This window comes from Salmo trutta, chromosome 4 (genome assembly GCF_901001165.1).
Source record: "Salmo trutta chromosome 4, fSalTru1.1, whole genome shotgun sequence".
Lineage (NCBI taxonomy): Eukaryota > Metazoa > Chordata > Actinopteri > Salmoniformes > Salmonidae > Salmo > Salmo trutta.
The window spans coordinates 55,083,081-55,100,590 of record NC_042960.1 but is presented as its reverse complement, the minus strand read 5'-3'; the positions used below and the strand labels follow the sequence as shown (position 1 = coordinate 55,100,590).

Below are 17,510 nucleotides of genomic sequence, written 5' to 3'. Positions count from 1 at the left end.
ATGAAATAAGATTAGGTTACTACCGTATTATAATAGGTCTGTGTGCTTATGTGAAGTAGCTAAAGAATAATAAAATCAATGGCTAATATAGACAGATACAGTTTAAGACATCTCACAGCTGTCAGTATGACACATTACTCGTAACACAGTCGTATGTTATAGGAGATGATTATGTGATACTATTCATCCAGAAAGGCCACAGCTAGTGACATCAAAAACCAACAATTACATAGATGACTGGTAGGCCGTACCTTGGGGAAGTCATCGACCTCCTTGAGCCTCTTCTCTATCTGGAGGCGTCCTCCGTAGCGTGTCACCCCGTACACCACCGTCATCACCGTCTGCTTCACCACCTTCCTGCTGATGAAGCCCTCCAGCACCTGGGCGATCTTCAGACCCTTCTCTGAGTCCCGCGCACGGAACTCCTCCACCTATAAAACACACAGTCTGACTGTCATCTTGTCTAAAGGGAACCGTACTGACTCAGAGTATCATACATTAACTCTGACAGTTCTATAGCATAACATGGGAGCATAAGAGAACCACATTGGGCTGCAGACAGTACATTGATTTAGACTGTCAGTGAATGACACAGTTATCACACATTGACTCAACAGGCCAGTGGCTTTAGCAGCAGTTTGCTGTATAGCCTGTACAGAACCTGCTGTAGTAGTTCTACAAGCGAACAGTCTAAATCAATGAACTGCAATCACCTTAAAGACACACCTGTAAACATTGTTGCCTTGATGATTGGTGCCCTGTATGTACTGGAGGTGTTTGTCCTCCAAGACTCGGAGTGGAGCTGATTTCATCAGCTGCTTTCTAATAAGCGGTTGGCGGGACAATTTTATCTTTACTTAACTAGGCAAGTCAGTTAAGAACAAATTCTTATTTTCAATGACGGCCTAGGAACAGTGGGTTAACTGCCTTGTTCAGGGGCAGAACGACAGATTTTTACCTTGTCAGCTCAGGGATTCGATCTTCCAACCTTTCGGTTACTAGTCCAACGCTCTAACCACTAGGCTACCTGCCGCCCCAATGAGGAGAAGGGAGCAGGAAGCGCTGCCACAGCAGCATTCTGAAAGCAGTCCAGCTCATTGACGCATACGCTCCAGCTAAACGCGACTTGATGTTTTTGGCTTTTTTTAATCACAGCATAAACGCTCTCCGCTCTCACCGGTACTAAAATCAATAGACTCAAATTGTCTCCCATCTAAAATATGTAGCTTGGTCAGCGCAAAATCCTTGGGCTGTGCCTTCTACGCTGCAGGGGCTCAGGGAGGCCTGGGGTGAGAGGTAAAGTAAAGCCTGCTCTGACTAGTCTGAGGAGAGCAGGTGCTGTTCCCTAGGTATCCAACCACCTAGATAAATAAAGGAGCAAGCTCAATAATGAGACACTCTTCAAGTACAACATTATTTATTCATTGATAAACTACGGATTTCAGCAACTGTTTTGACCTTGTGTGTTAATTCTACATTATAGGTGGTAGGAGCAGGGCAATGCAATCACCCCGCCCCTGCCCACTGGTGCCCTCTGGTGCCCAGGCTGACTGACCTGCTGTGCCACCCCGCTGTAGACATCCTGGGGCACCTCACAGGGAATTAGGTTCACAGAGGTGGCACCGATCACGTCCCGACCCAGGGCTGCATAGTGCTGGAGACCATTACACGAACCATCCTGAGGGGAGGAAGGAGGGAGTGAAGAGAGAAATATAAATAAAGACACTTTTATTGGGGTAGCAAATAAAAGCTTAATCGAGGCCATGGATGAGTCCTGAAGAAGCACAGACAGACGAGGTCAATGAGCTGCTCAGCTCTACAGAGCCAGAGCCCAACCAACAGAGAAGTTAACTGATGTCTGAACACACCATTTAGGATGGATCAGCCAGGGCAGTGACTGAGCACAAAGTCAAGTGACATAACAACCATTTCCCCAAAATGGTGTCAGGGGAGGGGTTGCCTTGTTAACTTTGATGAGGCCTCTAAAATAACAGTATAGCGCATAAGTGAGACACCGCCTGTTAAGAGGTTGTAAATTGGAGAACCTTTAGAGAGGAGCTAAACAAAATGGACCCTTAGACCCTAGGAGTATGTAATATAGCAAAACTTACACCTATTCTTTCAGAGGGTAATATGGAGCTATGACCGTATTGCATATACCTATCTAATCCTTTCAGATCTAAATGGAAGGTCAAGGGGCGGGGGTTAGAGGTCAGTGTCATTACCTGATGCACAGGAAAGTGGGAGATGAAGTGTGTGGGGTCAGGCGATCTGACAGCGTTGGCTATCTCCATACAGCAGGCCAAGGCTTGCCAGGGTTCATCTGCATTCTGCCACCACTTCTTACCCTGCCGTGGAAACACACAGACACACACACACACACAATACAGTATCAGATACCACAGATCAATGGTTAAATTATCTCTCAGTGGGTAGAATATTACAACCACAATCTATGAGCTGTAACAGTATGATAACAAACAGGACACATTGTTAGCAGACTGACGTTGAGGGGGTTGTCTGCAGAGTCCAGGATGTCATCCATGATTGTGTTGGCGTACTCCAACCTGCCGGCCAGCGAGCTGCGTTTCTTCAAGCCTGTCAGGTTGACCAGGTGGATCTTCAGCCATTTCAGACCGCCCGGCCCCAGGGGCTTCCCCTCCGCAAACACCAGGATGGCCCTGGTCACATCGCTGCCCAGGTGGTTGAAGTAGGGTGGGCACGGGTACGTCCGCCCGCGGAAGTCCATGTTGTGGGGGAACCAGAAGACCTCGTCCCTCATGTGGTTGGCGATGGAGAGTTTATAGAGGGCGTCCATCCTGAGGCTGTGCATCTCACTGCACTTCTTCTTAGCCTTGACCAGCTCCCTCTTCAAGTGGGCCTTCTCGGCTGAGGAGTAGGTGGCCAAGTCCTGCTGGCTGTAGCGGAGGATCTTGGGGGCCTCGGAGTTGGGCGGCGGGACATCCAGCTTCTCATTGCCCTTATCGTTGAAGATGGAGATGATGATGTCCAGCAGGGGCTGGTTGATCCTCCAGGCCGCGTTGCCCAGCTGGTTGAGGGAGTCCAGCACGGCATGCAGGTCAGCGTCCTGGCACTTCTCCAGCAGGATCTCATGCTGGTTGGCGCCAACCACTGTGCGCATCATCTTGGTGGGGGTGAGGAGGTAGGCGCCGAACTTGGCCGAGGTCCAGGGCACGGGCGGGCACAGCATGGGCATCACGTAGGAGTCAAAGGTCAGCGTGGTCTCCATGGCGTCCTGCTGCATCTGTGTCAGGATGGGGTGCGGCTTGATGAAGCCGACCTGCAGCCAATCACAACACGAGAGATCCAATTAAATACATGAAATACAAAAACACAGGTACAGTACCAGTCAAATTAAATGTCTGCTCAAAAGCAGAGCTGAACGTTTTAATTAAGCTTCAGTAAAACAGGCAGCCTTATTTGCTGTGACAACGCCACCACAATAACCATGGCTTCTGGTGGAGAGCGCATGCGGCTGATTTATTTCCTTACTAAGTGTAACTGTGATGATGTAAATACTGTGGTTACCAGCTAAGGCATCTGGTTCATAGCAGTTTTAATCACGTGACAGCCGGAGACTAATTAGCTACTACCTGAAAGGTTTCACCAACCAAACCCACAGAGATACACAGCATTGTAGAAAACATACTGTATAAACCAACAGTGCAGTCTAACACACACAGAGACAACAGATTCAGTCCTTCAACCAGAGAGATATAACAAATCCAGTCCATCAACCAGGCAGATATTCCATGAAAAATAAATGAGAGAAGCATTGTGCAGCCTAACAACTCTGTATGCTGTATAAATCATTAGGCTGCACCCCTGCTGCCCTAGCCTTTACCCCCCTGAGCCAGCACAGCACAGGTAGGAGTGGCCAGAGACCAGCTTTGAAACCCACAGCGGATTGAGATGCCGGCAGGCACTTCTTTTACACCAGGAACGAGGCTCAGAGGACAAAATAGAAAGTGTCTTAACTTCCTTGTCAATTATCCCAGGGCAGTCAATCAGCCAGCCAATTAAGGGGACAGTAAAAAAAAATGATTATTTCGGATGCCACACATCTTAAATGCGCTGCATGGTCAATCCGACATCTGCATTGGCTGTGCAGCATATACAGTGACACGGCCTGTTCAGAAGTCGTAATTATTGCGAATTATTGGAATTCGTAATTATTGCGCTTTCGCGGAGCGGCGCAGAGCTGTTGTGAAGAAAATTGTCAAGGAAGTGAGTTTGTGTTAATACAGGACCTCCCGCCCCCACCTACCATCAACCAATCAAGTCAACGCGGAGCAATACGGAGCCCTTCGCATTATAAACAAATGTGGGAGACACACAGCGATGTGGTACGGAGCCACTGCATCACACCCTCCATACAGAGCCTCCAACCAAATTTACGGATGAAGCATAAATTGGCTTTTAGTCAACTGCACCGCCGTCCACTCTGGCAGGGAACGCGGTTTTATTATTCATATGCTTATGAGCCCTTATGAGCCCATACCGTGCAGGCAGAGAGAATAATGAGGGGGCTGGGCTGTGAGAGGAGAGCTGAAGAGACAGACATAGCAGCTATAACAGACAGCCCTTTCCAAAACCAAGGTAGCCTGTTATGTTATGGCACCTTCTCACTGCTGCACTAACTGATTTCGCTCATAAAATGTCGATGTGAAGACCAAAATGAGATGTCACGAAAATGACCCGAAGCCTTGGAAATCTGGTGAAAAACAATTACTGGCATAAATCACTTCAAAATGGATTATACGATTTACCTGTTTGTTACTGCGGAAGGTGTACATGTGGTAGAGGACAGGGATGAACTTCCTGTCATAGGCAGGGCTGAGGATATCACTGTTCACCTTCATGTGCTTGACCATGAGGTCCACCAGGTAGGTGCCCAGCTCCATCACCACCGTGTGGGGCCATTGGGTATTGTCCCCCAGCAGGGAGGGACCAGAGCTATGCTCCGCCTCCACCTTCCACCATCGCTCCCTAGGCAATACGTCAAATTCCTGCACCGTACAGTAAGGAAGTCAAACAGTAAGTCAATGATTTAATACGTCTTGTAATTGCAGGCAGACAAAAAAACTAAAACAAAGACCAGATGTGGGTGGAAGAGTGACACATAGAAATAGAATGAATAGAATGAGCTTGGAACCTCTACCGCTGGCAATATGACTGGTAAACTAATGGGTACACTCACAATTGCTGCCTGCCTTGTGATGCAACATTTCTATGGTAATGTAGAATGTTCATTCAAATGATATTAACTGATGTGGCTCATGCAATGGAATGTATTTTTTGTAATGTCAGTTGAGTTGAATCAACAAATCACAACACATATTGATGGGTACACTTCCTGCTTTGCTCCTATGGGTACTCTCGCAATCTCCACCAGTCCACCCATTACGCCATCACTGACTTGAATGGGGACGCCTGTTCTATTCATTCTATTTCTGTGAAGTGTCATACCTTAGAGTCTTTGGCTAGTAGCTCAGCATATTCATTATAGATATGGCTGAGCTTGCCCACCATCTGGTTGTGGCTCTTCATGCGGATGCAGAACTTGTTGTGGACCCTGTTTCCCAGCTCCTTGGCCAGGATGTGGAGAGACTCCCCACTGGGTGGCAAGTTAGACAGACTCTGACAATGACAAATATCAACATTATTAGGATCATCTGTATTTTATAGCATTACATATCACGCTACAAAGATGCTAAATAAACCTGACCTTAGAACTCTAGATACATCAGAGGTCTAAAGGAGTGAAGGTCCAACATACTGTTGGGATGCAGTGGGCTTTACCTGAAGGGTCCAAACACAGAACATTGCGGAACACCAAATTAAACTTTAGAACGTTCATATCATTTGTCAACCAGCTCAGACAATTTGATACCACTCAGAAAAATAAGAATTGAACCAACAGCGACACAGTAAATGCATTGAGTGTACAAAACATTAGGAACACCTCCCTAATATTGAGTTGAACAAAAGGTGTCGAAAGCGTTCCACAGGGATGCTGGCCCATGTTGACGCCAGTGCTTCCCACAGTTGTGACAAGTTAGCTGGATGTCCTTTGAGTGGTGGACCATTCTTGATACACACGGGAAACTGTTGAGCGTAAAAAACCCAGCAGCATTGCAGTTCTTGAAACAAACCGGTGCACGTGGCACCTACTACCATACCCTGTTCAAAGGCTCTTAAATATTTTGTCTTGCCCATTCACCCTCTGAATGGCACACACACACACAATCCATGTCTCAAGGCTTAAAAATCCTTCTTTAACCTGTCTCTTCACCTTCATCTACACTTATTGAAGCGGATTTAACAAGTGACATCAATAAGGGATCCCAGCTTTAACCTGGTCAGTCTATGTCATGTTTTGTACACTCAGTGTATATGAACCAAGGTCAGAGATAGTTGAGAGGATTAAGTGGGTTATATAATAATAATAATAATAATAATAATAATAATAATAATAATAATAATAATAGCTTTATACCTGGATCATGATGTCTACATAGTCCTTTTGGTCCATCAGACAGAGGTAGGGGTAGAGGCTGAGTCTGACGGCCTTCGGGGTGATGCTGGCCAGGATCATATTGCTCTCTCTCAGGGCCCCAACCAGGGCTTTGTGCCACACCATCCGCTGCTCCGCCAGCAGAGCCCTCTGAAACATTCACATACACCACCATCAGCACAGTAGAACTGCATGGTACTGTGGTTCTGGTGGATGAAAACATGATGAACTATGTTCCATAAGCAAGTTCTGCCTTAGATCCACTTTGGATATGAGTTCAAAGTTGACGTCAAGTTAAACAACAAACACCTTATAACTTTCATTTGGACTCGACTAGCTAGCCAATAACCATCTGTGGTATTCAGCATGTGTTCCGATTCAGATATTGCAATCGAACAGAACAGGTCTCCAGCCAGGTTGTGAAACTGGGTCAACCCTCCATCTAGGGGACTGTCATATTGCCTGTCCATGCCAGGAGGAGAGAGCCCAGCTGACACAGAGCAGATAGATGGCCTCTAGATGACTCCGCCCCCTCCTCAGGAGAGCCCCATCAAAATACATTATCATTCCGCTGTACATTATCATTCCGCTGTAAATATTGCAGAACCACCAGGGACCCTCGTCCCCGTGCTCCCAGTCTGAAACACCGTCTGGAGATGCCGGGAGAGTTCAAACTGTAAATGCCTGGCCCCAGATCACTGAGATAACAGGAGAGGCCTCAAAGCATTACATTTAAAGTTTTGACTGATGTCTGGAGACAAACTTCTCTCTCTGCTGACACTGACTGAACATTAAAAAATAAAATAAAAATCAACATAATGAAAATATGATTTTGTCATTGGAAATGGATTAAATAAAATTCCACCCCTTCCATGTAAAGCGATTTGAGATTCTATACAACTCCAATAATTGCTAATTTCAGTGTGTCACTATCCCGTACAACTATAGTAGTATATTTCAGTGTGTCACTATCCCATACAACTATAGTAGTATATTTCAGTGTGTCACTATCCCATACAACTATAGTAGTATATTTCAGTGTGTCACTATCCCATACAACTATAGTAGTATATTTCAGTGTGTCACTATCCCATACAACTATAGTAGTATATTTCAGTGTGTCACTATCCCATACAACTATAGTAGTATATTTCAGTGTGTCACTATCCCATACAACTATAGTAGTATATTTCAGTGTGTCACTATCCCATACAACTATAGTAGTATATTTCAGTGTTTGGCCAGACTATACATCTAGGTGGGTGGGGCAGTTTGTTTACCATCTTGGCCATGTGTGGGGTAACAGGCTTCATGGCCTCCACAGAGTGAATGGTGATGGTGCTGGCCTGCTCCATGCTCAGCTGACGGCTGAACCTCTCCCGCAGCTCCTCCAGGCTGAAGGCCAACTTGGGGTACTTAGCATCCGCCCTCTGAAACACACACAGGTCAGGGTTCAGAGAGGCCATACACAGACAGGGTTTTCCAGGGAGAGACTATTACATCACAGGAGAGAGACACTGGAAGGGAGCATACATTAGACCTAATGTCTATTATCAGAATCAATATTAGATAGATTGAGAATACTCACATAGCTATTTTGGAATGCGTGTGTGCACATTCGAGCATGTTTGTCCAGGCTCTCTGTGTGTGTGTGTGTGTGTGTGTGTGTGTGTGTGTGTGTGTGTACAGTCCTAGCCAAAAAGAAGGTGCGTGTCTGTATTCTGAAAAATATGAGTGTGTTGTGATGGGGAGGGTTCGATCAGGTCAGGGTGCGTCGCTGAGTGTGTGTTGACAGCGCAGTCAGCTGCCAACACACAAAGCATTACGCAGCCTTAATTACTAGACCAGGGATTATCAACTAGATTCAGCCGAGGGTAGATTTTTTCTTTAGCGGTTGGTCAAGGGGCAGGAACACAATTACAAATAATTTGTAGACTGCAAATTGACAGCAAGAAGCCCAAACATATATAATATTTGACTAAACCATAATCTCAAACTTTTCTTACATTTGTATACGATCACATACACTCCGTGGCCAATTTATTAGGTACACAACCCTGTTCACAAAAATGGTTCGCTCCTACAGACCGTGAGTCACGTTCCCATGGCTTGCTATAAAAAGGAGGCAGACAGGCATCGAGGCATTCGGTAACTGTTTGATTGAACGTTAGAATGGGAAAAACAAGTGACCTGAGCGACTGAGCGTGGTATGATCGTCCTGGGATTTTCACGCACGACAGTGTCTAGGGTTCACGGAGAATTGTGCAACCAACAAAAAAATACATCCAGTCAGCGGCAGTCCTGTACGTGAAAACAGCTCGTTGATGAGAGGTCGAAGGAGAATGGCAAGAATCGTGCACGATAACAGGCCGGCTACAAACAGGCAAATAACGGCGCAGTACAACAGTGGTGTGCAGAACGGCATCTCAGAACGCACAACTCGTCGGTCCTTGTCACGGATGGGCTATTGCAGCAGACGACCACACCAGGTTCCACTCCTATCAGCTAAGTCGGTAAATCAGTCCTGTGACTCAGTTGGTAGAACATGGCACTTGCAACGCCGGGGTTGTGAGTTAAATTCCCAGTACGAACAAATATCTGAAAATGTATGCACTCACTACTGTAAGTCACTCTGGATAAGAGAGTCTGCTAAATGACTAAAATGTAAAAAAATAAATAAAAGAAGCGGTTCCAGTGGGCACGCAATCAACATTGGACAATTGAGGAGTAGAAAAACATTGCCTTGTCCGACGAATCTCAATTCCTGTTGCGTCATGCTGATGGCAGAGCCAGGATTTGGCGTAAGCAGCATGAGTGCATGGACCCATCCTGCCCGGTGTCAACGGTACAGGATGGTGAGGGGAATGTTTTCCTGGCACACGTTAGGTCCCTTGATACCAATTGTGGAACACGCCCATGCCACAAATAATTCAGGTTGTTCTGGAGGCAAAGGGGGGGTCCGACCCGGTACTAGATGGGTGTACCTAATAAACTGGCCAATGAGTGTATACCTCTCTATTATGCGTGGGAATACTTTGGAACAGAGTTCCAAAATTTAAAATCACTTGGAGCTGATGTGCTGGTGTATTTACTAGAGGTCGACCGATTAATCGGAATGGCCGATTATTTAGGGCCGATATCAAGTTTTCATAACAATCGGTATTTTTGGACACCGATCATGGCCGATTACATTGCACTCCACGAGGAGAATGCGTGGCAGGCTGACTACCTGTTATGCAGTGCAGCAAGGAGCCAAGGTAAGGTGCTAGCTAGCATTTAACGTATCTTATAAAAAACAATCAATCTTAACATAATCACTAGTTAACTACACATGGTTGATGATATTACTAGTTTATCTAGCTTGTCCTGCGTTGCATATAATCGATGTGGTGCCTGTTAATTTATCATTGAATCATAGCCTACTTCGCCAAACGGTTATTTAACAAGCGCATTCGCGAAAAAGCACTGTCGTTGCACCAATGTGTACATAACCATCAATGCCTTTCTTAAAATCAATACACAGAAGTATATTTTTTTAAACCTGCATATTAGTTAAAAGAAATCCAGGTTAGCAGGCAATATTAAACGAGGGAAATTGTGTCTCTTCTCTTGCGTTAATTGCACGCAGAGTCAGGGTATATGCAACAGTTTGGGCCGCCTGGCTCCTTGCAAACTAATTTGCCTGAATTTTATGTAATTATGACATAATATTGAAGGTTGTGCAATGTAACAGGAATATTTAGACTTATGGATGCCACCCGTTAGATAAAATACGGAACGGTTCCATATTTCACTGAAAGAATAAACGTTTTGTTTTCGAAATTATACTTTCCGGATTTGACCATATTAATGACCTAAGGCTCATATTTCTGTGTGTTATTATGTTATAATTAAGTCTATGATTTGATATTTGATAGAGTAGTCTGAGCTGTGGTAGGCAGCAGCAGGCTTGTAAGCATTAATTCAAACAGCACTTTCGTGCGTTTGCCAGCAGCTCTTCAAGCATTGAGCAGTTTATGACTTCAAGCCTATCAACTCCCGAGATTAGGCTGGTGTAACGGATGTGAAATGGCTAGCTAGTTAGCGGGGTGCGCGCTGATAGCGTTTCAATCGGTGACGTCACTCGCTCTGAGACCTTGAAGTAGTTGTTCCCCTTGCTCTGCAAGGGCCACGGCTTTTGTGGAGCAATGGGTAACGATGCTTCGAGGGTGGCTGTTGTCGATGTGTTCCTGGTTCGAGCCCAGGTAGGAGTGAGGAGAGGGACGGAAGCTATACCGTTACACTGGCAATGCTAAAGTGCCTATAAGAACATCCAATAGTCAAAGGTATATGAAATACAAATGGCATAGAGAGAAATAGTCCTATAATAACTACAACCTAAAACTTCTTACCTGGGAATATTGAAGACATGTTAAAAGGAAGCACCAGCTTTCATATGTTCTCATGTTCTGAGCAAGGAACTTAAACGTTAGCTTTTTTTACATGGCACATATTGCACTTTTACTTTCTTCTCCAACACTTTGTTTTTGCATTATTTAAACCAAATTGAACATGTTTCATTATTTATTTGAGGCTAAATTGATTTTATTGATGTATTATATTAACTTGAAATAAAAAAGTGTTCATTCAGTATTGTTGTAGTTGTCATTATTACAAATAAAAATTGCTCAGAAAACTTGGGGTGCCAAATTAAATCACTGCGGGCCAAATTTGGCCAGTTGGGGAACCCTGCACTAAACGCTTATCTGCTGCCAACACACAGAACATCACCCAGGCTTAATCACTAGACATTCAGCTCCACCAGACTATAACGTAAACAGATGGCTCATTATGCTCGGTGTAATAAGGTGTAGTCACATCTGCGTGCTCCATCAATTACTGTGGGCTGGTACCTTCACTGCTCGGCATTTAATTTCAGAGATCAAACTGAAAACGCCACCATTCCCCCTTTGCCTGCAGTCACCTGACAGAGAGAAATAAAGAGGACACGAGGGCCCAAACTAACGCAAACCAAACCCAGAGCCTCAATTAACAGCCAGTAGCTATGCAAATGAACATCCATCCCATCACCCTCCCGTGTCCAATTAAAAAAGAAATATGCTTATACTGCATCTTTACATGCTGCTGCTTTAAGCTTAACCTGCACCAAAGGTCTGGCTGGCACCCAATTAAAAAGCTCATAGAAAGTGGCGGCACATATATCTCATTATATAAACACACAGCTGGCTAAGTGGTCCAGTGAGAAGGGTACTGAGTAGGCCTACATACTGAGAGGGCCTGTGTACTTTTACATGTTGTCATTTATTATTGAAAGAGGGCGTCTGTGACCTGTGCAAGGACATCTGGGTATTATCAGTTAACACTTCATAGAGGGGGTGATGTACGGTGTCTCTTTATTAACCCGGGAGACACAGGAAGAGACACAGTAAATATGTCCGCAAAGGAGAGGCCGCTTGAACGGCAGCGAAAACAAAGCTAAAGGTTACGCGGGAGATAAGTCACTTGGTCACTGGCTCTAAGGCACTAAAGCATGGCACAATACTAGTCTTATTTAAAGAGCAAGCTTTGCTGCTGAGGAACTACAGTATATACACCGATGTATTTGGACGCATACATTTACATTTTAGTCATTTAGCGGACACTTTTCTGTTATAACATTCTGTTTCAGTGTGTCTATGGCAGTTCATGCTGGGCCATGAGAGAGGACTGAATAATAAGTATGTTCATGTGTATTGTTGTTTGCGTGTGTAGAAGTGTGTCAGACGCTTGTGTCTGCCCAGGGGCAGAGATTGTCCAGAGACGGCGCAGAGCCAGCATGGACCGGAATGAGACAACTACCAAGCCTCCCTCCCTTTCCTTCTCGCCCTCTCTTCTAGCTAGGACCCCTGGCAAAGGCAGACCTGTCAGCCAAACCGTAGATCAAGTGCAGTAGGGCAACCAAGATTAATGAGTTGGCTCATAATGATAGAAATTAAATATCCCTCTCACAGGGGAACACAGAATCTCCAAACACTAGATCCAACTGCATTTCTGCACATCTAAATTACAAATAGTACCTAGTATATATATATTATTCTAATGTGCAGTTTCGACTTCCCATGAGATGGTGTTATGAAAACTTGGCACTGAGTTAAAAAACAACTCTCCCTCTCTCCCCCCTCCCCATGGTGCAAGCGCAGCTAAAAATACATCATGTATGGCAAAAAGGCTGTAAGTGAATCATGTGAGAAAGCATAGCAGCACCACTTAACCCTAACAGAAATCCCACTATGCCCTCAGACGAACCATCAAACAGGCAAAGCGTCAATACAGGATTAAGATTGAATCCTACACCAGTTCTGACTCTCGTCGGATGTGGCAGGGCTTGAAAATTATTACTGACTACAAAGGGAAACCCAGGCGCGAGCTGCCCAGTGACGCAAGCCTACCAGACGAGCTAAATGCCTTTTAAGCAACAATGAAGCACGCATGAGAGCACCAGCGTGAGCAAGACCTTAAAACAGATCAACATTCACAAAGCTGCGGGGCCAGATTACCAGGACGTGTACTCAAAGCAGGGGGGGCAGATTACCAGGACATGTACTCAAAGCATGCACTGACCAACTGGCAAGTGTCTTCCCTGACATTTTCAACCTCTCCCTGACCGAGTCTGTAATACCTACATGTTTCAAACAGACCACCATAGTCCCTATGCACAATGATTACCACCCCGTAGTTCTCACGTCAGTAGCCATGAAGTGCTTTGAAAGGCTGGTCATGGCTCACAACAGCATCATCCCGGATACCCTAGACCCACTCCAATTCACATACCGCCCCAACAGATCCACAGATGACACAATCACACTCCACACTGCCCTTTCCCACCTGGACAAAAGGAATGCCTATGTGAGAATGCTGTTCATTGACTACAGCTCTGCATTCAACACCATAGTGCCCACAAAGCTCAACACTAAGCTAAGGACTCTGGGACTAAACACCTCCCTCTGCAACTGGATCCTGGACTTCCTGATGGGCAGCCCCCAGGTGGTAAGGGTAGGCAACAACATCCAGGACCTATATACTAGGAGGTGTCAGAGGAAAGCCCAAAAGAATTGTTAAGAAGACTCCAGTCACCCAAGTCATAGACTGTTCTCTCTGCTACCGCACGCCAAGCGGTAGCGCCACGCCAAGTCTAGGACCAAAAGGCTCCTTAAGAGCTTCTACCCACTAGCCATAAGACTGCTGAACAATTAATCAAATAGCCACCCCCCCATTTGTTTTTAACACTTCTGCTACTTGCTGTTTATTATCTATGCATAGTCACTTTACCCCTACCTACACGTACAAATTACCTCACCTAACCTGTAACCCAGAACATTGACTCAGTACCGGTACCCCCTGTACATAGCCTCGTTTATTTGGTAAATATTTTAACACTTTCTCAAACTGCATTGTTGGTTAAGGGCTTGTAAGTAAGCATTTCACAGTAAGGTCTACACATGTTGTATTCGGCGCATGTGACAAATGAAGTTTGATTTGGTTTTAATTGCTCCTGTAAGTCGCTGTGTAAATGCATTTTATTTATTTAACCCTTATTATCAGGTAAGTTGACTGAGAACACATTCTCATTTACAGCAACAACATGGGGAATAGTTACAGGGGAGAGGGGGGATGAATGAGCCAATTGAAAGCTGGGAATGATTGGGTGGCCATGATGGTATGAGGACCAGATTGGGATTTTAGCCAGGACACCAGAGTTAACACCCCTACTCTTACGATAAGTGCCATAGGATCTTTAGTGACCACAGAGATTCAGGACACCCGTTTAACGTCCCATCCGAAAGACAGCAACTTACGCAGGGTAATGTTCCCAGTCCTGCCATGGGGCACTGGGATATTATTTTTTTAGACCAGAGGAAAGAGTGCTTCCTACTGGCCCTCCAACACCACTTCCAGCAGCATCTGATCTCCCATCCAGGAACCAATGCTGCTTAGCTTCAGAGGCAAGCGAGCAGTGGGATGCAGGGTGGTATGCTGCTGGATACTGCACCATGATTACATAGAGATTGTTATAGGACAAACACATGACACAGTCCAACCGCTGCTTTCAGAGAGCCCTCCAGGCCTGGGGCGAATTTATTACACTGATTGTTGCGAAACGTTTAGTCTGTTGCAAAACCGTTTACTCCAAAAGGAAACGTTTTGCAACTAAAACGAGTTTATGTTGCTCAAATTCAGGTAGGTCCCTCCAAGTTTCGTTCAACTTGCTCTGTTTGGTTCATAAACGATAAACGGTTTCTGTTGCAAGACGTATACACCCCTAGACTGAGAAAAAGGACGTTGTGTCACACAGCATGGCTGCATGACAGCGAGGGACAGAGAGACACATTTCTGTCTCCAACAATGGAAAGAGTGTTCTATTTCATTCTAGTCCAGTCACTATAGATTCAATAATTATTATATTTTACTCTATTCATAATAAATAATAATTTATTACATGTTTATAGCACTTTTCATAATAGATATCTCAAAACGCTTCATAAGCAAAAAACTAACAGAAATGACAGGTCCGGTCAAGCAATAAAATCCAAGTGTATGAATTCTGCATCCTCTGCAGATGGGTTGATGTGTCTACTCATATGTTGACATGTGTCCTACCTCTGTGTAGAAGTCTTTGACCAGCGGTGAGGAGCAAGTGTGTAGGACAGCGTTGATGCTGGGTTGAAAGTCTGGTTCCACGGTGTGGATGGCCCTCAGCAACATGTCTCTCTCATCCTGCCTGAACACACAGAGTCTGAACAGCTCTTCCACACACAGGCCATCCTCTTTTATCTGACGCAGGACCCTGAGGACAGACAGGAAACACAATGTCAGAGACAAGATAGCAAGCCTCAGTCAGTACTCCCTACAAAGTTGTATTTTGCATATTTCTTTCAAATAGCCATTACAGATGACACAAGTGCCTTGGGGACGGATAAAGGCAATGGATGGATTACAAGTGTTGATAATCTTTAGGTGATATTATCTTATTTGCTTGAAGTAAAAAGTTAGGCATGTACTTTCATCAGCATAAACAACATAGAAGTCAACTTTTTGACCTTGGTCTTCATAAGGTGAACGAGACCTAATGTCTGGTCTAGTTTACTGTGGCCCCATGGTGACTTCATTATATTTAAAGCACCTCGGCTCTGATATCATTATGCATGGCTTTATTATGCTGATTGACAATGCCAGCATAACAAACATCATTTTTGCCCCAGAAGCATTGGAAATATCAGGCAGTCCACAAACAGGTCACAGAGCACGTTGTGTCATTTTAATTCAAATGATGGTCATCCGGAGACTCCACACCTGCCATGACTGGACTGTTGAATTCAGGAGACAGCGATGTGCACACAGCCAATGGAATACAGAATGTAGTGTATGGAGCAACAACTGAAGCTGAAGAGGAATTGAGGAAACTAAGGCCTGGCTAATTCAAAGCGGCCCGTTGAATAACCGATGGAGCCTTTGGGAACTAAACAAGAGACAAAGCTGAAGTGTACTACTAAGCTAAGTCAACCTGAATGTCTGAGAAGAGGCATGTTTTGTGTCAGACAGCATGGCCGCATGGCATGCTGGAAATAGTGTTCTGTTCTGTTTCATTCTAGTCCAGTCTAGTTACTACAGATTCAAGAATTATTCTATTTTACTCTACTCATGGGATTAAAAAAAAAGAAGTGAAGCTTTATTTAACTAGGCAAGTCAGTTAAGAACAAATTCTTATTTACAATGACTGCCTACCCCGGCCTACCCCGGACGACGCTGGGCCAATTGTGCGCCTCCCTATGGGACTCCCAATCACGGCCGGATGTGGGGTTGAGGTCAATTGCGCCTATATGTGACTGTTTCAGAGCACGGTATGAATGCCATCTGTCAATAGGAAGGAAAAGTTATGCTGTGGCATGTGATGTGTAATACCTCAATGTAACCCAGAGACAGAGGGTCCTGGAGGGCTTATGTGTTAGCACTGCCCTCTAGTGGAGTAAAACAGAATACTGCGACACTGTGACAAAGACAAAGGGAGGAGGTATCGGAGGGGGGGAGATTTGTCATCAATGACAGAGTATTCCTTTGCCCTCCAAAGCTTTCTGCAAGACAGTAATTAAATAGCATTCACAGAACCAAACGGAATCCTCCATTTTTGTGTCACCCTGATTTCTTTGAATGTTTTGGGTATCGTTAAAATACTTCTGGTTGGGAGCGATAGATTGGATTGGCTATTAAAGACTCCCTGTACTGTTTAAAATGTCATTTTCTCAGTGTCTCTTGAACAAAGAGGGGATTAGGCCTTGCTCTGTCAGTGTGGTCTGGAGGAACAACAAGACAGGAGAAAGGGGTGGGGATTACACTGCTATCAGCTCACGCAGCACAGATCAGCACAGGGAGCTGACAAGGGACAAAGCTGAAGATAAACTTTAGTTCTGTAGGAATGAGATGTGCTTTAAAAGGATGCTAGCCGCCAGGCACAGTGCCACTGTGGACAATGGAAACCATATCAGGCCAGGAGATACAGTACGGCTAGAGACAGAGAGGGGGAACTGGAGACGAACAGGGGAAGGGGAGGAAGAACAGTGTGCGAGAAAGATGTAATGGCTGGGCTGAAGAGTGAGCACCACCGCAAAACAACAATGTCATTGGTATCACCATACAGTGATCGATGGACCAACCAGCTGGCCCTATCCACCCCTACTGCTCTGCAACCTGCTCTGTCATTGGGCCATGCTACATAGGGTGACATTTCTCAGGGGGGACAGCAGAGTAGGGCGGGACAGCCGGAGACAAGAGGGCCAGCGTCATGATAGTCTGAAAGACCACTCGAAATGAAAACATCACTTTCATCACAACCACAGACTGAACAAGGGTCAACTCAGGATTCTCTGAGTTGACCCTTGACCCAGTTCTACATAACAAGGCTAGAAACCAAATCTGATAGAACAGTCTGTGTTATGAA

The 17,510-nt window shown here is 45.1% G+C and overlaps 1 protein-coding gene across 1 annotated transcript in view; it reads right to left on the bottom strand.

Moving 5' to 3' along the window:
- The window catches only part of LOC115192648 (DNA-directed RNA polymerase, mitochondrial-like), a 42,444-nt gene that overhangs the window by 17,261 nt on the left and 7,673 nt on the right, over nt 1-17,510 (bottom strand). Inside the window, exons 5-13 of the mRNA XM_029751402.1 lie at nt 15,176-15,362; nt 7,819-7,968; nt 6,521-6,688; nt 5,491-5,661; nt 4,791-5,030; nt 2,507-3,301; nt 2,226-2,348; nt 1,556-1,678; nt 252-431 (exon numbers count right to left, since the gene is read on the bottom strand). Coding sequence (XP_029607262.1) covers nt 252-431; nt 1,556-1,678; nt 2,226-2,348; nt 2,507-3,301; nt 4,791-5,030; nt 5,491-5,661; nt 6,521-6,688; nt 7,819-7,968; nt 15,176-15,362 — 2,137 coding nt within the window. The remainder of the gene's footprint in view (nt 1-251; nt 432-1,555; nt 1,679-2,225; nt 2,349-2,506; nt 3,302-4,790; nt 5,031-5,490; nt 5,662-6,520; nt 6,689-7,818; nt 7,969-15,175; nt 15,363-17,510) is intronic.